The sequence below is a fragment of the Macaca mulatta genome, chromosome 1 (assembly GCF_049350105.2).
Source record: "Macaca mulatta isolate MMU2019108-1 chromosome 1, T2T-MMU8v2.0, whole genome shotgun sequence".
In the NCBI taxonomy this organism is placed as follows: domain Eukaryota; kingdom Metazoa; phylum Chordata; class Mammalia; order Primates; family Cercopithecidae; genus Macaca; species Macaca mulatta.
The window spans coordinates 173,916,591-173,942,643 of NC_133406.1; the positions used below are offsets into that span (position 1 = coordinate 173,916,591).

At 38.3% G+C, this 26,053-nt stretch overlaps 1 protein-coding gene across 15 annotated transcripts in view; it reads right to left on the minus strand.

Moving 5' to 3' along the window:
* The window catches only part of SGIP1 (SH3GL interacting endocytic adaptor 1), a 216,272-nt gene that overhangs the window by 62,960 nt on the left and 127,259 nt on the right, over nucleotides 1–26,053 (minus strand). For 8 of the 15 annotated variants that reach the window (XM_077951325.1, XM_077950823.1, XM_077951260.1 and 5 more), the window contains 6 exons: nucleotides 17,038–17,062; nucleotides 16,062–16,113; nucleotides 14,711–14,796; nucleotides 11,021–11,113; nucleotides 7,988–8,062; nucleotides 5,356–5,856 (listed from right to left, as the gene is read on the minus strand). In XM_077951325.1, the coding sequence (XP_077807451.1) occupies nucleotides 5,356–5,856; nucleotides 7,988–8,062; nucleotides 11,021–11,113; nucleotides 14,711–14,796; nucleotides 16,062–16,113; nucleotides 17,038–17,062 (832 nt within the window). 15 annotated transcript variants of the gene reach the window in all.

The following is a 26,053-nucleotide window of genomic DNA, read 5'->3' on the forward strand; positions in this document are numbered from 1 at the left end:
ATTCCCCTGACAAGCTTTGGAGGTAGGTACTGTTAGGCATCTATGCAGAATCTGAAGCTCAGAGATGTTCAGTAACTTGCCTAAGGTCATGTAGCTAAAACTGTGTATGTACCTCCGAAGCTCACGCCTTTAAATGCAATCTCTTATAGCTTGAGATGGACTGTGGTGGAGAGTCCCACATTTTGCATAAAGTCTGTTCTTATTTTTGCTTGGCTTGCACATCTCTCTCTCAATATAGATGTTTTTAGTCTTTGGCTAATCTTCTCTTTAAAAAAAGGTATGTTTTGACAGGCCCCACTACAAAGTTTTCTTTTGATTATTGTGTTAGTAGATTTACACCCAGGATATTTTCAGAAGACAGAAGCAACAGCATAGAGATCAATAAATCTTTAAACAGTGAAGCCTCAGAACTTTTTTTTTTTTTGGTGGTGATGGAGGAGGAGGTGTTCTATTTAGCTTTGTGAAAACCATGCCATAGGAAAGGCCCAAAATGTCTATCTGTAGGTCTGTTTCCAAGAAATAGTCTTTTGAATAATTCTAAAAAAAAGCCCACTCTTTATCCTTTTCCTACATGTTCCAGAACAAAAAAAAATTTTAAACTCCTTTCAGTGATGCCTGGGAAAGTACTAAGGAGCCACCACCAAGGCAGTGTGGAATACTGAAAAACACTGGATGAAGAACCAGATGATTTGAGTTCTGGCCCTGCTGGCCTGAAACCTCAGCTTCCTTGTTTTAAGAGACATTGTTTCTACCTTACAAGGTATTTGTAACAAATAAAATTGAAAATGCTTATGAAAATGTTGACTATATAAAATGCTACACAAATAGAAAGTAGTAGATACTGGTGATGATGATTAAGATTGTGTTTTTTGATACAAATACAACTAAAAAGTTAAAAAAAAGTTGTTCATTGAAAAGTTAATTGTTTTCCTTTATGGATGCCCCATTGAAATCACTTTTTTCCGTACTGAATTGAAGTAATTGATTTGTTTTGCAGCTAGAAGGACAAGGATATTTCAGTTAAAACCCTGCTTGACCAAACCCTGAGGCTTAGCAGAGGATATTCAGGGCCTGAGGGGTATTTCACAATTGAACTAAGGCTTCACATACTTTTGTGAAATTACTCAACTGTTTCACATTTTATTAGTGTAGATGGCTATCATTTGCACATCTCTATCCTCACTCTTCAATTTTGAAATGCATTTTCATTTCCCCCTTAAAAAGTGTTTATTTCCAGAACAATGCTGGAAAATGATTTGGACAGCACCACTGTTTAAGGTTTAACTTTAAAACCCCCCAAAACACTGAGTTTTGTGAGTTAAAAAAGGTTGGCAACCATTGACATGCTCTCAATCCATTCGTTGTTCTCAAGCTGGTTTAATCAATTTCTTTGGCAACCCCCAAAGACCACGTATCTACCGCTTCCACTTTCATTTCTTTTTTTATGTGTGTGTTGGGCTGGAGCAGTGGAAGCAGCTGGAAGACATGGTCAAGGCACAGTCTGTGGAATCCAACAGATCTGGGGCCGTATCCTGGCTCTGCTACTTACTAGCTTTGTGATTACAGCTAAGTTACCTTTTTGAGCTTCAGTTTCCTAATCCACAAAATGAGGCTAATAGTTCGTGCTGTTGCTGGGAGAATCAAGTGAGTTAAAACATATGCACTTTGAAATATGTGAAGAACTAAACAACCTTTCCCAAGTTGTGTTTCTTACACCATAATTATACCATTTCTTTGAACAAACCATTAAATATGTATGTAAATGATTATAGGCTATGTTTCCCTCTTTGATGACTAACACATTAAAAGCCCTGAAACATTACTAATAGAGCTTTCTGCAATGGTGAAAATATTCTAGAACTGTCTAATAAGATAGTTGCTAGCCACATATAGCCACTGAGCACTTGAATTGTGGCTGCTGTATCTAAAGAATGAACTTTTTGTATTAATGTTAAGCAACTATAATTATAATTAAAATAACCCCATGTGGCTAGGCACTACTGTATTGGACATTGCTGCTCTAAAAGACTTGTGGTTAGGAAATATATTCAGTTAATTCAACCCCAGGTAGCTCAGACTAATTTGTTTGTTGACTTGTGTGTTTGCATATAACATCTTTAGTTTACAAAGTTGGAAAATGTTGCACTGAACATTCTTTCTTTACTTACTCCTTTCTTTCCCTGGCCCTCAAACTTGGTGCAAGCCAACAAAACTCTTTTCCCCCCGGCCTCTGGCACACAACCCCCATGGGAGAAGAGATAGCCTTTGCCAAGAACCAGCGTCTGCATTCCAGTAAAGTGCTGTTCTGGCCAAAATAGGTATTTATAACTTTTGCCATAAGGAAATTGAAGTTATTGGAGCAAATTCTTAACTTCCAACTGCTTTTCAACAGCAGGTGCCTCTTCTGATTCACAAGGTTATCAGTACTGTCTATACTTGGTCAGTGACAGTCACCTTGCTGTAGATAACATTTTAAAAGTGAGTGCATAATGGTATACAATTAAATATGCTTCAAGAAGTGCAAGAAAGTTAGTTTCATCAGGCCTGATGTTATAAAAAGCAGGTAGTGAGAAGCATTGCTAATCTTTAAAACATGAGGCCATACCCTATTGTTTCAATGTTAAATTTATATTTCTTCCAGCTTGTAAATGTTCCATCAATAAAAGATTAAGCAGCAAATAAACTGGGACTTAATTAAGGAGATCATGCTGCAGAGTTTTATTTATTCACACGCTTCAGTAACCCAGTTCAATCTTTTACTTAGAAATCCAATCTTTTAATACCAGTAAAGTCAAGCTTTTTCCAGCTCAATTATTAAGATCAAGAGTCTTTACTGGTGACATTTTAAAATAATTTCAAATACGGGTATGGAAGCTAAACATTAAAATCACAACAAAACTCTCAAAAATTCCAGAAAGAAAACAAAAGTTCCTTTCTTCCTAATTAGATTAGTGATAAATTCAATTGGACAAATATCTTCGAGAGCTTTATGAAAGGTGTTAGATGAAACACAGATGAATTACCAAAGCCACCTGTCCTCTCTACTCCTGATAAAGGTGTTTCCTTTGAGGACAGCATTGTGGCCTACCCTTGGAGGGAGGTGGGTATTCTTTAAATGTCCTTTCAGGAGTCTGAGAGCCTGGCTTAGGAGAGCTGCATAGAAAATAAAAGTACACACCCCTCTTTTATAATGGACAACTAACGTCTTTGGGTTTGTGGTTTGGAGGATTTACATAGTCATTCTTTATTACCTTTACAGGTAGATAAGGAGCTTTGTATCTCCCCAAAGACCTAAAAGAACAATAGAGGAATGGAGATGGATGCTGTAACCCTCTAGAATTAGAGGAGCACAGACCGAGTACATTTTGAGAGAAGACTTTAGGTGATCTTGTTGATGACACTGTGCAGTGTAGATGGGTGTCAGTAGTCAAATAAGTTTGGAATATTTATAACCAAACCTTACAAAAGTGCCTGGAGACCACACTGGTTAACAACATAGGCTCCAGATCAGAGAAACCTGAGTATGAATCCAGTTCATTGCCTCCAGCCTGTAAACTTGGGCAAATTACTTGACATCTCTGAGCCTCAGTTTTCCCATCTGTAAAATGAGAAAGATAACAGTATCTACCACATGGTGGTGTTGTATGAAATAATGCACAAAAAGCATTTAGGGCCAAAAAGCATTTAGGGCTGGGCACGGTGGCTCATGCCTATAATCCCAGCACTTTGGGAGGCTGAGGCAGGTGGGTCACTTGAGGCCAGGAGTTCAAGACTAGACTGGCCAATATGGTGAAACTCTGTCTGTACTGAAAACCCTGTCTCCACTGAAAAAAGTAGCTGGGCCTGGTGGCACGCACCTATAATCCCAACTACGCAGGAGGCTAAGGGAGGAAAATCGCTTGAACCCAGGAGGCGGAGGTTACAGTGAGCTGAGATGGTGCCACTGCACTCCAGCCTGGGCATCAGAGCAAGACCTTGTCTGAAAAAAAAAAAAAAAAAAAAAGAAAAGAAAAAGAAAAGAAACAAACAAACAAACAGTGTGGTGCCCAGGACAAGAAACTGTAGTTTCTATTATTTGCAAAATAAAGGCTCCCAAAGGTCTTATGGTAAAAATACTTGCTGACTTTGAATAGTTTTCCTTTTGGGAGGAAGAGGACCTGGAGGCATACACACCTAAAAATATAAAACACTGGTTTTGTGTGCAGTACAGGTGAACTCCTAGCCCTCTTCTTGATCACCATGGACTCTGTCACTTTAAGCACAGAAGAATTTGCAAGCACAGAGCAAGTACTGCAAGACCTCATTGAAAGAGGCAGTGATGATGACTGAATATTAGAATTTCTCTCTTACTAGATTTAAGTACCTTTCACTTTATTGCTTCTTTCACAGCAAATGAAAAACAAATACATGGCACCCCCTGAAGGCCCCTAAACTGAACCCACATGCACAGGAAGGAAAGCACTGGGGGGTGTTGTCAGACAAATTTGGGCAAGAGTGGAATAAGTGATATGGGGGAAGATGCATTTGAAAATCTTGATATTGCTTTAGTATGCATGGTAGGTGTTACCATAATTAAAACACACAAAATGAAGCTTCAAATAAGGAAAAAAAATAAAATTCAATGTCAGAATTGGCATAGAGTCCATCACCTGTCACCACACTTAGAGTTGACCTCATAGCCTGATGAGTGTGTCAACTGGTGAGAACAGAGAACAAGTTTGTCTTCAGTGACAGCTTGATGAGATTACAGATGCAATATATGTATCTCTCTTTTTTTTTTCCTTTTGCCTTTTCCTAAAATCTCCTTTTCAAACCTTACATCTTTTTAAAGAAATTAGAGGGGTTAACGTGGTTCTTCCACAACCAAAAAAGAAAAGAAAAAAATTGGAAAAAAAAAGAAAAGAAACCCACCCGCCTCCTCCTGCCTACATACACACACAACACACTGGCCCACAAAACCTAGTGTCCTTGTGGGGGCATCCGACAAGGAAATCAGACATTTAACATGAAACCCACTCTATGTGAAATCTGTCTTCCTAGAACTTTCCTGAATTCCAAACAATGGCATGACAGCTTTGTTTTAGAAATCAAGACCTCTTAACTGCACGGTAGACGGCAGGGCACACCTAAGGGCTGAGAGTGCAAGGCAGGACACATCCACAGACTTGGACCATGACTGTGAGCATCTACCATCTGATGGACTAGGACATGCTGCAGGGCCACAGGACACCCAGACCGGAGGAGCGAGGGCTGAAGCTCTGAAGCCAGCTGCCAGGCAGGAGGAGGGTGTTGCTCACACTGCAGCAGCCATGGCCATTCCCCGGCACAAGAAGCACACTCAAGCGTAAGACATACCACTGGTGGTCCCCGTACCAGGGCCCGAGCCAGGTCCGGGGGACGAAACCACAGTCCTGTAGGTGGGTGGTGGTGGGGGAGGTGGAGTTGCTCTTTGTCCCAACCCAAAATCTTTAGGAGATGAGATTGTTTCTAAGTAATCATCTTTAATGAAGGTCTGCTCAGCGACTTTCTTCTGGACTTCTTCTAAATTGAGCGGCGATGGTACATTGCGAGGAGGCCCGGGAGGCCCTGGGGGGCCCATGGGACCTGGGGGGCCGAGAGGGCCTGGAGCTGGGGAGTCAGCTGGGTTGTCTGGTGTAGCTGGTGGGGACACCACTTTTTCCCTTGGAGTCAACTCCGGAGTAACATGTTCCGGGGACGTATCAGAAAAATGGACCCACTTTTCTTCAGCATTAACAGCAACAGACTTGGGGGACAATACTGGCCCAAAAATGCTGTCCAAGTCATTGATGGATGGTAGTTTTTCAATTTTGATCTCTGTGGCTGACTGGTCATTTCCTGTGGTTAAAGTAGTTGATTTTAAACTTTAATTGACTTATTATTTGTGTGGGGATTGAGGGAGGGAGTCAAAGACTGGAAAATACATTGCTGTGTGAGGTGCCTCAGTGGGCGTACTTCATGATGTAAAAATATCTTTATTGGATTAGGAGCCTAAGGTGAGGGGAAAGATCCCCCCTCCATAAAGTGAGCATCATATTTTTATGCTATTATTTACTCTTTTTCGCAAGCTGAGCACAAGCCAGCTACTTTGACCATCATGTAAAATGCCGTGCATGATACTGCTCTCAAAGGCTCCTCACAGGTGCACAAAGTATGATCATTTTGAGAAGTTAGTGTCAGATTCACAGAGAAGTACACGCTCTGGGACTGCAAATTCCAAAAGCAAGGTCCCTTCTGAAAATCTGACCTACTAAAATATACATCACACAACATAAAAAGAATTGAGAAGTGAAAGCTGGCCTCATATTTTATTAAGATTGTCTACTCTCGTATATTAAATCAAGACTTTGGTGAAACTGATTATAATATTTGTTAATTTAAAAAAGTGATCACATCATATTTAGCTGTGTATCCTCAACCTTAAAAAACACCAGAAACACAGTGCAAAGATTAAGAAGATATCACCACAAAGATACTTACAAACACAGATATACACACCCCACACACAATACACACATAGATTATTGAGGAGGCATTTGCTACTTATTAGAACTGTCACATATATACCTGCTTAATCGGGAAGAAAATAATTTTAAAAATTTTAAGTAATTTATTTTCTCATTAAGTCTAACCTGTCAACATCATAGGCATAACTGTGATATTTATCTATAGGATGTCATGATACCGAAAAGTCTCTGTTTTGCTAAAATATTAGCATAAGCTATTCCTTCTAATTCATAGCAATAATAAGAGAAAAAATTAAAAACGGTCTTCTACAGCTCTGTATGAAGAACTGCACTTTTAAAAAACTGAGATTATTCACATTACAAATTGTTACCTAAACAACTGGAAGGCATGAGCAGAAGTCACTTTACCTTTATATAACTTTTGGACTATATGAGCCATCTTAGTATTTCTATATTTCTAGTTTGAAAGGAATTAACTTTCAAGGTTCCAAGCTGTAGATAAATGGGGAAGCATTTTGCATGGTCCACAATATTTATAATCTTGTGCTAGTAGGTATATTTATATCTAACACAATTTGTGGAAATACAAGGGGCCAAAATGTCTTGAACCTGCAAACATCTTTACTTACGAAGCTCTGGATGACTCTCTATTGGGTTTGAGTCAATATAAATTTCATAAATGACTACATCTTGCTTTTGCTTTTGTTGATGAATGCCCTACTCTGCAGCTATCAAACTCACCAGGCTGCATAAATAGCAAAAGATGAAGCTGCAATAGAATTCCGAAGGTGATAAACAACCACATTCTAAGGGCCCAGGCACATAAAACAGCCATTACTACTTTTGACTTGCTAGTCTAGTAAGACTTGGCAGACTATAAGTTGTATGAATACATAGTATTGATTTTAATAGATGGTAAAGATATGCCTTAAGCATTATCTGTCTACAGGCATGTAGCAATTCCTTGCCGTATTTCATAGTCTTCACATATCTCTTTGCCATGGGATAATAAATACTTGAATGACCACTGGAAAAAGAATTTCCCCACCACCAGTATACTGCACACCCTAGGAACCATTTTATGTCTTCATAGACTAGATAGTTTCAGTCTTAGCAAAATTGTCTTGAAAAAATACCAATTGTGCTTTGAGATTATGAATTTGTAAATCATTAAAATGAGATCCAATGAAGTGAGGGGTTAATTAAACAATGACTTTCCATATTGAGTTTTTTTTTTCTTTCATTTTACAAAATGGCCCTCATTCAACAAAATTATACCAAGGAAAAATTAACTGAGAAATTATTACTATTTTTTTGTGTGAAACCTGGAAGTGGTGCTTTAAAATAAATCTGCATAAGAAATTCTAACAGAAGCAAAACTAAATGTCAACATTGTAATGTTTTTGTGTAGCCTACAGTTTTCAACACATCAAGGGCATGTTCATCCAGGGCCACTTCTCTGTTTGACACGTCATCCCAGAACTGAAAAAATAAAAGCGTACCTGGTCCAATTGTTAAAGGGGATCCTGTTCGGGGTGGGGTAGCTGGTACATTTTTTGGAGGCAGTGGTGGAGGTGCTGCAAAGAGATAAGAAATCAAGTATCATTGGTCATGTTCTTCCTAAGCTATACAACACACTTTAAATAAGCAGCATTTGGGCTTTCAGTTATATTCCTGCTATTGGAAATGGAATAGCAATCAATGGTCTATTTGTTTAAACTTCGAAGCCAAAGAACTGAAGCAGAACCCATTCAGATTCTTCCATTTTATGAGAACAAGAGAATGTCAAAAGAATGTTGGACATTAATAATAATATCACCATTTTATTCATTTAAATATGATTCAACACACAAACCTCAAGCGACAACTATGTCCTACCTCCTGTACTAGGAACTAGGGTCATAGGGTTGAATAAAAATAGCCTCTGGCCTCAAGGGATTTATGACTGACTGAATGAACTCATGTTAGCTGACAGTTACAGTCGAGGGTTTGATAATGGAAATAACAGGTTGGGTGGGGGCTCCTGTGAGGGGTTTTTAATCCAGTCAGGATCTTGGTGTCCGGATTGAGTTGGGAAAGATTTCTCAAAATTATATTTCTTAAATTTTAGTACATTTTTTAAAGTTAGAAGCAAACTAACTCCTTGGGTCAAGGAAGAATGAACAGATTCCTTTGACAAAAATTACAGCCAAAACAAGTATCATGGTCCCTACGAAGAGATTCACCCTTCTGAGTTGGACTTGTCAACTTTCTGTGCAAAGTTTGAAATTACTGTTTCAATGGGTTCATTTCTTCTTCCTCTTTCTTTCAGTGTATGTTTTCTTGTCACTGGCCCTATTTGGTAGATTCAAAGAGTTCACACTAATTCAATAGGCCATCCCAAAGTTTAGCTGTGAATCTGAATGCCGTCCACTCTCTCATAACCTAAACGCAGAGGGAGGCAGGTGGGCACATGGCTGGGGAGTGCTTGCTGGTGCCTTCCACTTGACTAAATTAGGAAGAAGCTTTTCATGTCATTCCTCCCTCCTCCTCCCCTTCCCGTACTTTATTTATTATTTTTAGGTAGCATCCTGTTCTTCCACACAATAAGTATGACTAACAACTCTCATCCTAAAGCCTAGGAATATGTGGTTCTTAATCTTAGTTATGAGCTTCTGAAAACTACACCTCTAGTGAATCATATTTTCCCACAGAAGTTAACAGTCAATCAGGGGCTCTGCTCCTGATTAAGGATCTCTGCCAAAAATCAAGGTCATAATCAACAAAATACGATAAAAACAAATAAAATACTATAAAAGCCTACTAAGCTAAAATAGAAAACATATGCTGCAACTACAAAATGAGCAGAATGGTACAATGCACATCAATTAAACAACAGTCTGCATGGTGCTAAGTGCAACCACAGCACTTAAGACTCACAACTCTGAAATACCAATAGTTAAAACCAATACATCATCCCCATAAACAATTCACTTACTTTCTTGGCATTTAGGAAAGGGTTTTCTAGGGATCACTTGTATAGCTCAGGTCTGTAAAGAAAGCTTTTCAAAGAAGTTACAGCTTTTTCACTGGTTTTGTTTTGCAGGGAAAAGCATTCAAAATCATGCCACTGTGGTTCAAATATTTTAAAAATATGTTTTTCATGGCCGGGCGCGGTGGCTCACGCCTGTAATCCCAGCACTTTGGGAGGCCGAGGCGGGCGGATCACAAGGTCAGGAGATTGAGACCACGGTGAAACCCCGTTTCTACTAAAAATACAAAAAAAAAATTAGCCGGGCGCAGTGGCGGGCGCCTGTAGTCCCAGCTACTCAGGAGGCTGAGGCAGGAGAATGGCGTGAACCCGGGAGGCGGAGCTTGCAGTGAGCCGAGATTGCGCCACTGCACTCCAGCCTGGGTGACAGAGCGAGACTCTGTCTCAAAAAAAAAAAAAAAAAAAAAAAAAAAAAAAAAATATATATATATATATATATATATATATATATATATATATGTTTTTCAAAGTTCAGAAGTTTTTAAAAAATTGTTGATAATGATGTTTTTCCTATCCTGTTTAATGAGAGAAACATCTTTGGAAAGGCTAGATCACATGGCTTTATAGCAATAATATTTCCAACAAACAACCTCTCAGCCTTTGATTATGAATCCCCTCGGTTAATTCTCAGGATCATGTTTAGGCACCAAGGTGCAAGCTCTGGAGATACTGAACTGGAAAAAGTATTAGTTGGTCTGTATGTGAGCCCAAAGGAGCAAAAATACCCTCTGCATCTCCCTCCTCCCAAAACGCATCTTTTTGAAATCCAGTTCTCCAAAGAGTGCCTTCCACAGGCGGCATGCTTCAGAGGCAGTATACTGAAAAGGGAATTCAATAAATCTGTAAGAAGGGTGGCTTTGCCTGATGAACCATCCATTCAGTCCAAATAGCCCAACCCATCACCGGTGAAGGGCTATCTAGATCTTCAGGACCTCCTTTCCCAGCCACCTGGGTCATGCTGGAAGAAGCCAGACCGATGGCAACTTTCACATACATTTACTCTGATCTACTGTCTCAGCTTCTGTCTACCATATAGCCTCAGTTCTCTTGTTCCCCAATTGTCACTCTTTTCTATCAATGTGTTCTTTCTGTCCCGTGTAGCCTCAGTTGTTCTATAGGATGAGCAGAGACCATATCAGACTTGTTCACCTCTGTGTTATATGATAGCTTAATGCCCGGAACGCAGTAGTTTCTTTAGCTCACTTGCTTCTTATTCTTACATATATACAATGAATAAATGAATGAATAAGCATGTGGGATTTCAGAAAAGGCTATGACTCAAGGTTAATAATTTGCTTTATTGTATTATTTTCTTCCTGTCTTCATAAGCTGCCCTGAGTTCTTTAACTTGAAAGTCTGTTAGAATAACATCTCTTCTTAATATTATTCAGTTCTAACGTTGCTTACGTAGACTTTCTAAGAGTTGCCTATGCATGTTTCACTATGCAGACAGACAGTAAAATGAGTCACTTATTTTTCCAGACAGAGCAGACACGTAACTTACTTCCAGTGGGAAAAGGCCTTGTTAACTTTGGCGACTCCATGCTTGGATTAATTGGTTGGCCTGAACCCCATATCTCAGGCTGGTCTAAAAGAACTGGAAACAAAAAAGAAGATTTCCCAGGGAGAATTAAAAAAAATCCCCATACTTTAGAACTTAAAATTTCAATTTCAATTCGAGCTTTACAAAATTATTTTCCTCTTGTCTCAGTACTAAAACATTAATTTAGGAATGTGCTGCTCCTTATTCTTTTCAAGCAGAGAATAGAAATAGGAGTGTGGTGAGAGTGTGGGTGGGAGGAGTATCTGTGTGTGTGCATATAGCTACATAAAAACTTTCAGAGCAGAATCTGCATTTTCTTCCTGGGTGGTCACTTAAGGACATTCTGAGTATCAGTACATGTACTGGCTCTGTTTCAGGTACCCATTTGAAAATCCAGACATTAACCCCATGAACACTTGTTTTGTTGTAAGTTCGTTTATTTAAAGCCTCCTATGAATATGCTTCAAAACCGAAATGCCTGCATTCTATGCAGTGGTTCCTATCCTTGAAGGGTTCTACAGGGTTTTTACATAAACCTTTTACAGCATCATAAAAAGAAATTAAAAACGCTTGGTGAATATGTTAAAAGAACCAGAAAAATGAGTGCTTAGACGTTTAACATAGGGCAATTAGGTTTTGGGCCTAAGGACACTGAATTTAACATTTCTTCTCTTTCTTTCTGCTTTCTGTTCTGATTTTTAAAAATAGCTATGACAATGCAAATAGTTAGTGCTTCTCAGCCCCTATCCTGTGGCAGGGACTATGCAAGTACTCCTGTCATTCATTATGTCGTCTAGGACAGGATGAGAAGTCAGTTGGATGCGGTTTGAATCTATCCTCTGCACTGACTGTAGGACCTTGGCAAGTTGCTTAACCTCTCTGCGCTGCCTTCCTTTAGTGTAAAGTGGAGATAATAAAAGCAACCTTAGGGAGTTATGAAGAGAATTAACAGATGAAAGATATATTAATATAGTATATATAAAATGTATATAAAACACATATCACAAGGCCAGCAGCTATTACTATCTATTCGAATACTCACACCACCACCATGTGGTTGAGACCAGTACCACTTGTGGGAGAGGAAACTAATGATTGGAGTGGTTTAATGAAGTGTCCATGGTAAAAACAGAAGAGCTAAGATCTGATGCAGCAGACCTAACTCTAAAATACATATTTTTTTCCCCAGACCATTTCAACTAGTGATAGAAAAATCTTTCTAGGCCAGGCACGGTGGCTCACAGCTGTAATCCCAGCACTTTGGGAGGCTGAGGTGGGAGGGTTACTTGAGTCCAGGAGTTCGAGACCAGCTGGGCAACATGGTGAGACCCAGTCTTTACAAAAAGTACAAAAATTAGTCAGGTGGGGTGGCATGTGCCTGTGATCCCAGCTACTCGGGGGGCTGAGGCAGGAGGATCGCTGTGGGAGGTCGAGGCTGCATTGAGCTAAGAACTTGCCACTATATTCCAGCCTGGGTGACAGTGAGATCCTGTCAAAAAAAAAAAAAAAAAAAAAGGAAAACAGAAAGAAAAAGATAAATCGATCTAATGAAGAATGAGTAGATACGAAAGGGAAGTGTGGGTATTGAAAAAGCTAGTGTGTCTGGTGCAAAGGCAGGAACTTTACAGAAGTTCAGGGGCTGAAATCATCTAAAGAACAATTGGAACAATTGAGGCCACAATCACAGACAGGTCTAGGTAGGTATCTCCTCTCCACCACAGGCCTCAGAGGTGGTCTTCGCTCTGTTTAACATGAACGCAAACATTCTCCAAAGATATGAAGCAGCATTTTCTTCATGAATTCAATGTGGAGCACAGCTTTGATTTTTAAAGAATGATTTCTATTCTTTATATAAAGTTTCCATATAGTTATGGGATTCCTTAAACGGGCAGATTTAGGTGCAACCAATCAAATCCCCTCTCCAGTAACCATACAATATGTCATTAAAAGTGAGACTGATAGTAGATGAGTTAATAAGGAAACTGATAGCCTCACTGCAAGGCCACTTTTACATAGGGATTCTAAGTTATGGGCATTTATATCACTAAAGGAGTACTTAGAAATGTTCTTTGTACATTTTCCTAACAAAATCATTGAAAATATTCAGGTGTGGCTGACTGATGGCTGTCTCCCAGAATTCATTCTCCAGTTCTTCTATAGTAACAGAATTTTAGCTGGCTACATGGCACCCAATTCTCTCCAGTGGGGTTTGGCAGGAAGTGATCTGTGTCTCTTCTAGTTTTGCTCTTAGAATAGTTAGCAGTGAGTTCCAGTGGTCCTCACCCCACTTCCTCTCTTCTGAATGGGAGAGGAGGAGAGCTACAGCAGCCACCTTGGAGCCAGAGATAACAGTAACATTTTAAAGAGAGCAGAGCTACTTTACCAGTCCTATATCGTTTACTTCTAGACTGTTAACATGAAAGAGTAATAAGATTCCATCTTGTTTAATTTATTGTACTTGAGGTCTCTTTGTTAATGTAGCTTATTCTACCCATTATGCTTCTAATTCTTGCCATCTTTAACACTTAAGACCTTCACCAATAGATCCTAGAAAGATAATATGTTATTATACATTTACCATGGTGCCCCTAAGTCAAATAATTTTTATAAAAACTTTCTATGTTACCAAACATAGCTACTGGAGATACATGCATTAGACGTAAACACATTTCGGGAATAGATAAGATGCATTTTATAGAGAGTTGATTTTATATCAGTAAAGTACACAGTATTTACAGCCATCCAAAGACATGGTTAATTTTAAAAAGTTAAATCTTTAACTCTAGGAATAAATATTTACTAGGTAAACTAAAAAATAATGGCAAAAATAAAGATATTCCTTCAGTAGCGTTTTCTTTTTCTTTTTTTTTTTGAGGTAGGGTCTTGCTCTGCTGCTCAGCTGGAGTGCAATGGTGTGATCACAGCTCCCTGCAGCCTTGACTTCCTGGGCTTAAGTGAACCACCCACCTCAGCCTCCCAAGGAACTGGGCCTACAGGCATACACCACCATGCCCAGCTAATTAAAATTTTTTTTTTGTAGAGATGGGGTCTCCATATGTTGTCCAGGCTGGTCTCGAACTCCTGGGCTCAAACAATCCTATCTCAGCATCCCAAAGTGTTGGGATTGAAGGAGCGAGCCACCACGCCTGGCCTTGTTTCTAAGTTTCTAAATGATTCAAGGTCATTCCTGGGTCTTCAGGCAGCAAACAATGACTGTTGTGAGCAATCCAACTGAAGCCTTCATTATGAGGTGGGAAAGAGCAAATGTGGTCAGGGAGGCTAGATCCCAACGACAGTGGCAATGACGGGTGTATGAAGGTCTGTCTCCATTTGTGATTCTGTTGATACCTCAAATGATGATGGTCTGGTTCCCAGAGTGTTTACTCTGTGACAGGGATTTGTGTAGATTTGCAGTAATTTTTACTGACTTCTTTTGAAGAATGAGCTTGTTAGTAATGTTTCAAATCCTAAAATAATACAGATTTGCAAACTAAACTTCTGTTCTTGACAGCACACCTATATTGAAACTTTTCTTTCCCATGAAGATAATATATTTAAAATATACCTCAAAGTACATACATTTTATCTAGAAAAGCTGTACTTCAATAAAAGAAAAAACAAATCTATAATATATGGAGTTTCTTTTCCTACCTTCTGTCTTCTGTTCATCAAAAGCTGATTCTAGTGGTGGGCCAAAGAGAGGAGCAAGGGCCGTAGTGTCATCAGGAGGCTTTTTGCTAAATCACACACATTAAGGCAAAATACAGAGAAAGGGCTCAAAAATTAATACTCAAAAAGATATACAAACTTTCAAATATTTTTCTCAGTAAAACAAGTGTGTGTGTGCACTAGTGTATACAAGCCCCGTTAGGACCAGAAAGTATTTTATAAGGATGTCAGATGTATTATGGGACAAAAGAATTCATAGAAGGTGAGATCCTTAGTTCTCAGTGGAGAACTGAGGTGCTCATCCAATAGAAATAAGTTGAAGGAGAATAACTCTTTCAAAGCATCCTGATTCTCTATACCTAGAAGAGATAATACTAGAGCTGAGTTTACTGCAAAGCACCTTTCTCTAAGACCTCAAGTACCATTTATATTTGATTTCACCACATCTCTGTGTTGTAGTCAATGCAGTTTATAATTAGTGAAAGTCAAGCATAGGGATATTAGGTAAAAAGCCACCGAGAAGTTTCATCCTCTAATAGACTAGTTGTAACCTCCTAATACCCCAATACAGTAAATCTCAGAAAGAGAAGTATTATGAAATCAGGGGAAAACAGGAGGATAAGTTAAACTTGCATCCTTTCTCTTAATTATTACTCCAGACTGATTATTAAGAAAATGATGCATAATTATCTTCATTTCTTCTCCAAATCTGATTCCCCTCATTGATCCCAATGAGGTCTATATGGTATGGTAAGGGGCAAGGGGTGAAGAGGAGAGGGGAGAGGTTGGAGGAGGATAAAGATTGAAAATAATTCAGCTTTTAAATAGAAATAGCAGTCTTTTTATAAAACAATGCCCATTTGCACAATACTTACCTAACCCACAGAATACACTGTAAAATACAATGCTTTGCCAAAAATTAAAAACAGATAGGAAGATTCCTTTGGTGGGTGGCAGGTGGAATGCATCATGAGATGGTATCCAACTAAAAAGGCTTATTTTTGTAGGGCAATATAATAATATTGAAGATCAGCATTCCAGACACCAAAAGACCTCTTTAGAGAGAACTTTAGCTGTGCCATCAGGAAGGGGCCTGCACATTCTGATAGACAGTTACTTCAGATAAGTGCAGAATATTTCCCTAAAGGTCTCCCTTGGGCAGCACTTTTCAAAAATAATAACATATTTGACCATGATATGGATATACGGACTGACATATTTTGGTAGAGCCTTTGTTAATGGGAGCTGAGAGTTTAGCTCAAAGGAGATTTGCTTGATTGTTAAAAGTTCATGATGCCTTGCATAAAACACAACTAATGTCTTTCACACTCACCTTATAAGTTCTGGAGTTGGTGTGGAGCGCCTGGGTCTTGCCACTTCTTCACCTGATGCACAGGACAAAGGAACTTTTTAGACATATTTTTACCATTCCCTGATATGTCTTATAACCTACATTTGGAAACACTTAGAGATTTAAGTCCCATCAATAAGCAACTCAGTATGAAAACTTTGCAAAACAAACCTTCTCTCCTGGCAATGCAACAGCCATATATTAGGCATATGTAGTGGTGTTTTCTCTGGCATTTGTAAAACCTCATTAACTAAGGAACTTCCGTGACAAGCCATCAAATAGAAGATCTGGATAGTGCAGCACTTAGTGAAAGAGCACACCATTCTTGGAATGTCTGCTGCCTTGACTGGTTCTGCTTTCCAATGAAGAGAATACTAAGCCAGGCCATATGTGTAGGACATGAATCCAGCATTCTCTGCCTGTTCTTTTCTTAAAATGCCAAGAAAATGTTGTATCTTTAACTATGACACATGAATTTAGAATTTCCTAGGATGTGTTGTATGCAGCAGAGGAGAATTGTGCCCTATGTGTATTATAACCTATATCATATCGCTTTGGTTGACCAAAATTTTCATATCAAATAACACAAGAATGGGTAAGTTGCTTCTACTTTCAGTTCCTTCTGCCCGCCTGTTCTTCCCACCCCCAGCAACAAATACACACTTGATTAAATTCATTTCTAAAGTTAAATAATACAGCAAGAGTTGACAAATATAGAAAGAAAATAGCAATGCTTTTCCAAAAACATATTTATTTTCAGAACTTAAACATTAACCACTCAGAACCCACAGGGGCCCTCTATCATTACAAGAATTCTTTGCTGTAAAAGTAAAAAATTTGTAAGTCTTAAAAATTAAGCCCAGGAATGCATAATTCATATGCATATATACTCCAAGATCCAAGGAACTGTTCTTTCTTTTAAATCATACGCTATTTCTGGTAGCTAAGATATACTTACTGGATAAGTTCCTTTTAATTGCACCCTAGAATTAGAAATAGACACTATAAGGTTTAAGACCACATATATGTTATGTACAATATGTATTATTTCTGTCATTGCAATTAAACTGAACTCAAATAAATGCAGATAGGGAAATGAAATTTTTCTCAGAACCGCATTTAAGTAGGAAATTGTAGGTATACACACAGAAATCAGTTTTTTTTATTTCATTCAAAGATTATAGAGAGGAGGGAAGGGTAAATCATAAGTCTTCTGAACAAGAAAAACCCCTTACCTGGGTAGATTTGGTAAATTAAATTCAAATATTGAATAGGCCATTAAAAAAAACCTCTTAAACTCTAGTAGATAAGAAAGTAAATCGAAGTTTGGCATATGTTTGATGCTTAAAAATTACAGAGTGTATTTAGGAGTAGTGCATGCTCCTTGTCAGGTGGGGTCCCCAGGTTGCTAATGGAAACAGTCATCAGTTTACAAATGTGATTTTAACAGGTATAGGTGGCAAGTGTAAAAGGCAAGGGAAACTTGAGCCATCTGCCATTGAATGAACTGTTTTATTCAGAAAGTCAGGGAATTCCACCCTATGCACTCATCCTCCCAATTTATTTCACTTGCCGGCCACTAGGCCCATCGATTCGTGAATTGGAAGTAATGTCTTGTGTTCAAGACATCGTGATATTATTGGAATACAAACAGCCCTGGCAGGAATAATCTGAGCACCTCATCTCCAGTTTTTATAATGCCTTAGCATAAACTTATTTAGATAGTAGAAGGATTGATTAGATAAAAAGTTTTGATTAAAAACCAGAAGTTGTGAAAAGTTCTCAGCATGGATGCCACCAGAAAAGTAGACCACGAGGATGGCTGCATCGTGGGGTAGAGCATGGCTTGGGATGCCTGCCATAGGAGAATGACAGGGGCAGAGTTGAGGACAGGGAAAGCCGAAGTACATATAAGAAAGCATTCCAAAAGGTGAGACCATGAACACATTTGTTGGATGGCCACCAAACACATTTTTTTCCTCTTTTTAATTTTAGTGAAGGCTCAATTTGGTGGTCACGGATACATTTTCTTCTCTCAAAGTATAACATTAACAGCTTAGGACAAGATTTAGCGCCTCTGTAATCGACCTATAAGAAGCTTCTTTCCCTTGTTCCTAAGGCTGCATCAGCATTTTTTGTCCAATTTTGAACCCATTTATGCTAAAGGAGCAGTTTCAATCTGAACAAGGATCCATTTGATGCTTTCTCAGTCTCTCAAACTACATTTTCTGGCTTGTTTTGTCTAATAATGTGATCTGTTTTTCTCTACTAAGTGTGCCATATAGAGAATTACTACATTATTTATAAATACTTTCTAATAAATATGGCCACGTAAATCTGCCGAGGACATTATGGAAGTTTGGATACAGGTTTACTTTTGGAAAAGAAGGCTCTGTAGACAGAAATGATTAGATAACAGAAATAATTAGATAACAGATGTTTTTCTGGGTTATGAACTGTCAGATAGAATTTCATTAATAAGATCTGAAGGGAAAAAAGAGGGCCTTTAGTTCCAAGCACTCAATCACAAGATTAATAAATAGCATTGAGGGAACACAGCCCACCTAGTACTGTGAGGCCTAAAACCCAGGAGGTCCCAGAGACTGTATTGAAGACCTCTTTGTCCCTCTGTCCTACTCCTTCAAATGTTAATATCCATGAAACCAAGAAAGGTACAGAGCTCCTTTTGTAGTCATCAATTCCCAGGGGTGTCAATTCATTCCTCAGATATTCACAGTTGAAAGGCACTAAAGAAGAAGCCCCTGTAACATTTTTATTAAATAGTCTTCACGAATGAACAATCCCAAGTTAAGTGCAACCAAGACATGGCAGAAGTATTCAAGAAAACTCTATTGTTTAGAAATTAGGAAGAACAAAGCTAGTATCAATTTAGAAAGCAACAAATGTTTGAAAAATCAGCAGCAAGTCAGCAGCAACAGAAAAGAAAGTCCTGCTGTCTGCTGGATGGGCATACAGGTCTCTGATGACCTTAATGTTGCAGCATGACATATTTAGAAAAAGACTGAGGTGATGTTGACCACACAAACCACATTCAGGAAAAAAAGCCCATTGGATTCAAAAACCTCCCCTTGTCAAGTGACTGTATTTTCCCCCTTTCAATGCTTGTTTGTTGTTATATGTATGTCGTGAATAAATTTCCTCACTTTGAATAACTGAATTCACTCTTTTCATAATCTGTGATGTCACTTAACAGCTGGGTTGGAATCATCCATAGATTAGCGGTCTCTGCAGATACCGTCTTTCAATGGCATTAGCTATGTAGTTTAGCAGAGAACCACCAACTGGTCACCTGGGGCAGGGTATTTGCATCAAATAATAATTGACTAATTGGATTGGCACAGGCCTAGGGATATTTCAGAGAGGCTGTTTTCAGTTCCATTTCCTCTCTTAAGGGACTGACCAGGTAAATGAGTATCATTTCAAACATAACAAAGACCCTTCTTTTTGTTGCTTTAAATTCATGATACTCTTCAGCCGGGCGCGGTGGCTCATGCCTGTAATCCCAGCACTTTGGGAGGTCAAGGCGGGTGGATCATGAGGTCAGGAGATTAAGATCATCCCGGCTAACACGATGAAACCCCGTCTCTACTAAAAATACAAAAAATTAGCTGGGTGTGGTGGTGGGTGCCTGTAATCCCAGCCACTCGGGAGGCTGAGGCAGGAGAATTGCTTGAACTCGAGAGGCGGAGGGTGCAGTGAGCAGAGATCGTGCCACTGCACTCCAGCCTGGGTGACAGAGTGAGATCCATCACAGAAAAAAAAAAAAAAAATTTCATGATACTTTTCAACTTGAGGAAAATGACAGTTTCCATTTTGAACAATACAAATTAATATTGGTCTACCCTCCCAAATTTTGTCTTCTGTGATGAAATTTATTTAGAATTATGTGATAGCCTAGGAATAATGACTTGAAAGTGTGTCTCCCTCTCCCAAGATGGAAATTATAATGATGTATCAGCATATTCTGATCATTGTAAGTTATGTTGCAGGAACATATTTTGAATTCAGGCTTAAAAACAATGATAGCTTAAAAATGGTGTCCTTACATTCTTAATAGTTTTATTATTCTTTATTATCTCTTTGCTATCAACTTCTATGGTACTTTCTGGTGAACTAGGCCTTTTATGTACACACACACACACACACACACACATACACACACACATTCCATATATTTTCCAAATTTAGTACTAGGAGTTGAGATTCCCATGTATTAGTTTAGTTAGTTATGGGAAAGTGCTCTGACAATTCTAAAATATGCCCTTGGTACTTAAGAGGGTCAGAGGCTTTCAATCAGTAAACCTGTTTCATCTGCCTCACTCACACTGGGTTATCATAAATTTAATGGGAAACCAACCTGGCCACCTTGCCTTGGCAGCAATTTTCTCTATACATGTTTAAGGTAAAAATGTTGAGAGTTCTTACCGGGCTGCGCCTCTGTGATCAGCAAAAAGGAAGAGAGAACAGACACCTAGTCAGAGAATGATGGATCAGTCAAAAGTCTTGGGTAATAGAAAACTTCATAAGCAGCTAACCAAACATACACTCCAGAGAATCAGGCCAAAGGAAGACAGGCAGTCCTAGTGTTTAGGGCTTATTTAAACCACAGGAGGCATTGGAGAACCTTAAAGAGAGGATATCCGTTGTACAATACAGCTTTGCTAAGGTGGATATGTAAGTTTTAGTTATGTGTACGTAAGAACAAGGCAGAAACATACAAGAAAACTTTACTAACAATGTTTAATGTCTTGCCATAGAAGTTTTTCTCTAGAAAGTTTGAGGAGGGGGTACTTAGAGAATAGAGAAGTAAACTGTTTCCCTACAGAGCAGGATGTTAGCAAATATAGACAATAATGCATTTTTCACGTAGTTAGGGTACAAAAAGAGCTTACAAAAAACCAGAGGCAGGATTTAGAGAGCACTTTTCCTTGTCTGGAATTTTTCTTTGGTGTTCTATGGAAGGTGTGCTTATAAGGATACTTTTGTGTTGAACGTTCTTGGCCTAGTGATTTGGGCGGCCTCTACCAATGTCATGTCAATGATGAGAATGTGATGGGAAAGATGAGGAGGCCCTCACAAACATAGTTGGGAATGACGAAAACTGTCCAGCAGCAACAGAACCCTGGTGGACCACATGACCTTAGAAAACACAAAATCAATGTGCAAAAATCACAAGCATTCCTATACACCAATAACAGACAAACAGAGAGACAAATCATGAGTGAACTCCCATTCACAATTGCTACAAAGAGAATAAAATACCTAGGAATCAAACTTACAATGGATGTGAAGGACCTCTTCAAGGAGAACTACAAACCACTGTTCAACAAAATAAAAGAGGACACAAACAAGTGGAAGAACATTCCATGCTCATGAATAGGAAGAATCAATATCGTGAAAATGGCCATACTGCCCAAGGTAATTTATAGATCCAATGCCATTCCCATCAAGCTACCAATGACTTTCTTCACAAAATTGGAATAAAACTACTTTAAAGTTCATATGGAACCAAAAAAGAGCCCTCATTGCCAAGACAATCATAAGTAAAAAGAACAAAGCTGGAGGCATCACACTGCCTGACTTCAAACTATACTACAAGGCTACAGTAACCAAAACAGTACAGTACTGGTACCAAAACAGAGATATAGACCAATGGAACAGAACAGAGCCCTCAGAAATAACACCACACATCTACAACCATCTAATCTTTAACAGACCTGACAAAAGCAAGCAATGGGGAAAGGATTCCCTATTTAATAAATGGTGCTGAGAAAACTGGCTAGCCATATGTAGAAAGCTGAAACTGGATCCTTTCCTTACAACTTATATAAAAATTAATTCAAGATGGATTAAAGACTTAAATGTTAGACCTAACACCATAAAAACCCTAGAAGAAAACCTAGGCAATACCATTCAGGACATAGGCATGGGCAAGGACTTCATGACTAAAACACCAAAAGCAATAGCAACAAAAACCAAAATAGATAAATGGGATCTAATTAAACTAAACAGCTTCTGCACAGGAAAAGAAACTACCATCAGAGTGAACAGCAACCTACAGAACGGGAGAAAATTTTTGCAATCTACCCATCTGACAAAGGGCTAACATCCAGAATCTACAAAGCACTTACACAAATTTACAAGAAAAAATCAAACAACCCCATCAAAAAGTGGGCAAAGGATATGAACAGACACTTCTCAAAATAAGACATTTATGCAGCCAACAGACACATGAAAAAAATGCTCATCATCACTGGTCATCACAGAAATGCAAATCAAAACCACAATGAGATACCATCTCACACCTGTTAGAATGGCAATCATTAAAAAGTCAGGAAACAACAGATGCTGGAGAGGATGTGGAGAAATATGAACACTTTTACACTGTTGGTGGGAGTGTAAATTAGTTCAACCATTGTGGAAGACAGTGTGGCAATTCCTCAAGGATCTAGAACTAGAAATATCATTTGACCCAGCGATCCCATTACTGGATATATACCCAAAGGATTATAAATCATGCGACTATAAAGACACATGCACACGTACGTTTATTGCGGCACCATTCACAATAGCAAAGACTTGGAACCAATGCAAATGTCCATCAATGATAGACTGCATTAAGAAAATGTGGCACATATACACCACAGAATACTATGCAGCCATAAAAAAGGATGAGTTCATGTCCTTTGTGGGGACATGGATGAAGCTGGAAACCATTCTGAGCAAACTATCTCAAGGACAGAAAACCAAACACTGCATGTTCTCACTCGTAGGTGGGAATTGAACAATGAGAACACTTGGACACAGGGTGGGGAACATCACACACCAGGGCCTGTCATGGGGTAGGGGGAGGGGGGAAGGATAGAATTAGGAGAAATACTTAATGTAAATGACGAGTTAATGGGTGCAGCAACCAGCATGGCACCATGTATACATATGTAACAAACCTGCACGTTGTGCAAATGTACCCTAGAACTTAAAGTATGATAAAAACAACAACAACAACAACAACAACAACAACAACAAACACAACAAGCAAATGTATGACTTCTTCCTTTCGCTTTTCAAATCTTGATTATGGCTGCTATCAATTTATTACAACAATCTCTGATAGCTCTGCCTCTTTAGGAGCTTTCTGATGTTACACGAGTGACTAGGATGTGAGTGGGGAAAGAGCTGTTCGTCAGTTTCCCTTTCAATATATGGGCTAATGCATGGAGTCACCAGAAGCTACCTCCCAAAACCAAAATGAGGAGCACAAACACAAAGAAAGTTAGGAGTTTGTTCAAATGTAGAGGATATTCTTTCTAGAGCATAGATAGGAAGCAAAACTTGTAGCTTTTTACATCTGGGTAGGCCTCCATGGATATCTAGTCCAACTGGCTACATGCTATAGAGAGGAAGGTGAGGCTCTGAGATACACAGCTAGTAAGCAGGTAGAACCAGACAGAATTCAGATCCCCTGTTTCTCATTTTCTCATTCCTTCTATGATGCCAAGCATAGCATTGTTGAATGACTCCAAAAGCAGCGAGTCATTGTGATTAACATCCAGGAGTGGTTATTTTTCAGACAAGCTTATAAGTAGCTAGGATTCTAGACATATTATTCTAGACAATTTACTTGTAATATTACAGACTTTATTATTTGCCTTATTTTCCAGGTACTGCTACCTATTGAGTCCACCTTTCTTATAAACCTGCCTGGATGCACCTTAAATAAAATTGTAAAAAAAAAGGCCACATGAATACTTGTTTCTGGGCTTAAATTATCTTATTGACTAATCCATACTGTGTTTTGAGAAAAATTCAAACACTTTTATAAATGAAACTTTAGACTTTATTATTCTTTAGTGACCAAATTAAAAAGTTCTTTTGTGTAGAAAGAAGTATGGGAATTTCATGACAAACAATTCACTTTTAAAATATAGCAATTAGAGGACTAAAAGTGGCCCAAGATAAAATTGTGAGAAATATGCAAAATAGAATCTAGATTGCAAGCATTCAGAGGCAAAACCTTACATACAAGACACTTTATTATTAAGGCAGGTGCAAGAGTAATTGTGGTTTTTTGCCATTACTTTTAATTTAAGGTTATACAGAATACTTTTTCAAAATAATTTCAAATATATTAATCTACCCAAATTGAGTCATATCTTAATTTCCAATGAGTTATAAACCTATATTTTAATCACAAGTTCAAGGTTTAATTTTTTTTCTAGTGAAAGACAACCTTGTAATATAGCATTTTGGAAACTCCATTTGCAAAATGCCTTCAGCAGGGAATAGCTGTTCAAATTCATGTAGTCACAGGCTGATTAAACAGAACCCAAAAGACAGAGCTAGAAGCTGTACAAAGTGCAGACCCAGAAAGCCTCAAGGTCTTTAATTAAGAGCTATCTGAAAGCTTCAAAAGGAAAATAATTCCAGAAGCAAATGGGAGGGCTTTATATATGCCAATTATCACCACTGAAGAGCAAAAATTGGCTTAGGCTATGCCAGATAAGGACAGAAAAATTATTATCAGCCAGGACGGAAGGGTCTTTGCCTGTTCAAAATTTTGCTTTACCCTTTCTCCCATCATTTCCCAAGAATGTCAAAGCCTTTAGTGTTCTATTTTTTGTTTACCAATATACAGAATTTTCTTCAAAGGCAGAAGAAAACTAATTTAGTATCTGGTCTTGATATATTCTATAAGCTGAGAGATCTACGTCCAAAGTTGCAAACCCAAATGCTTGCAGGAGTAAAAAGTTGGTGGGGGATGGGGAGGGGGTGCTGGGAGTCAGGCACATACACATTATGAGATTCTGGAAAACTGGCCACTATTCAGTGCACCCCATGTGCGCCACGTGAGAATGTGGGCTTAGTCCTGCCAGGACTTCAGAGAGATGATGAGCATCCAGATTTTTTTTTTTTTAATTTGAAATGTTCTAGTTTTGAAATGTGGGCTGAAATTGTTTTTAACTGCACAACCAAACAAAACACCTATTCAGTTGTTCAGAATCTGCAGGAGGTTAATTCACCTCTGATTGCAGCCATTTGTATCATACATAATAAGCACTCAGTAAATTCTATCTGCTGTTATTACTGCTTCATTTCTATGTCTGATTACTCAGAGACTTTGCAAGTGGTCTGCTTGTTTTCTGAACAAATTTCCTTCATTCCTAATTAAATACTGTGTTCACTACCTAGATTTCTCTTGGTCTTCCAATGTGGAAAACATTTTATTTTCCCTTCTACTTTTATTTTGGTGTTCAACTTAGAGATAACTCTTATTTTATATGTTGAGGCTATTTTCAAAGTGGATAAACACTGCTAATCTATGATTTTGTCACTGGAATGAAGATCGAGAATGTGGTATATTTCTAAAATTTATATAATTTTCAAAATGAATATATCTACCTAAAAGAAAATACTGCAGCCTACATCCTCAGTCTTCACACTGTTCTTATATGACATGGCAGTTCTGTTTTATTATCTTTTATATAACAGAGTTAACTTAAATTCAGTTAACTATGATACCTTCATCTTAGTCAATGTGAATAAAGTGTTTTAATATGTTTATCATTTACAACTAACCAAACAATCTATCCCCCTTGTCACATTCATTAAATAACCCAGATTTTGAAGTTTTATGGCATCCTAATTTGCTAAATTTAGTGCTATAGGGAAACAAAGTTGAGAATGGGCAATTAACTACAAAGCACTAAACAAATATGATTTTTCTATAGCCTCATTTTAGTAAATTGAGTGATTAATGTTAGAGAATTTTCTAGGAAAGAATTAGAATATATGATCACTACATTTATTACTAAGATTCTTACGAGGATTCCTACTTGTTTTTAAATGCTTTAGGGTGAAGACAAACTATTTGGCAAGCATCAATTTGCCACGCTATTGTAGGTGTTTATCTGTATTTAAACTTCGGTCGACTACAGATTACAAGTTAAATTACA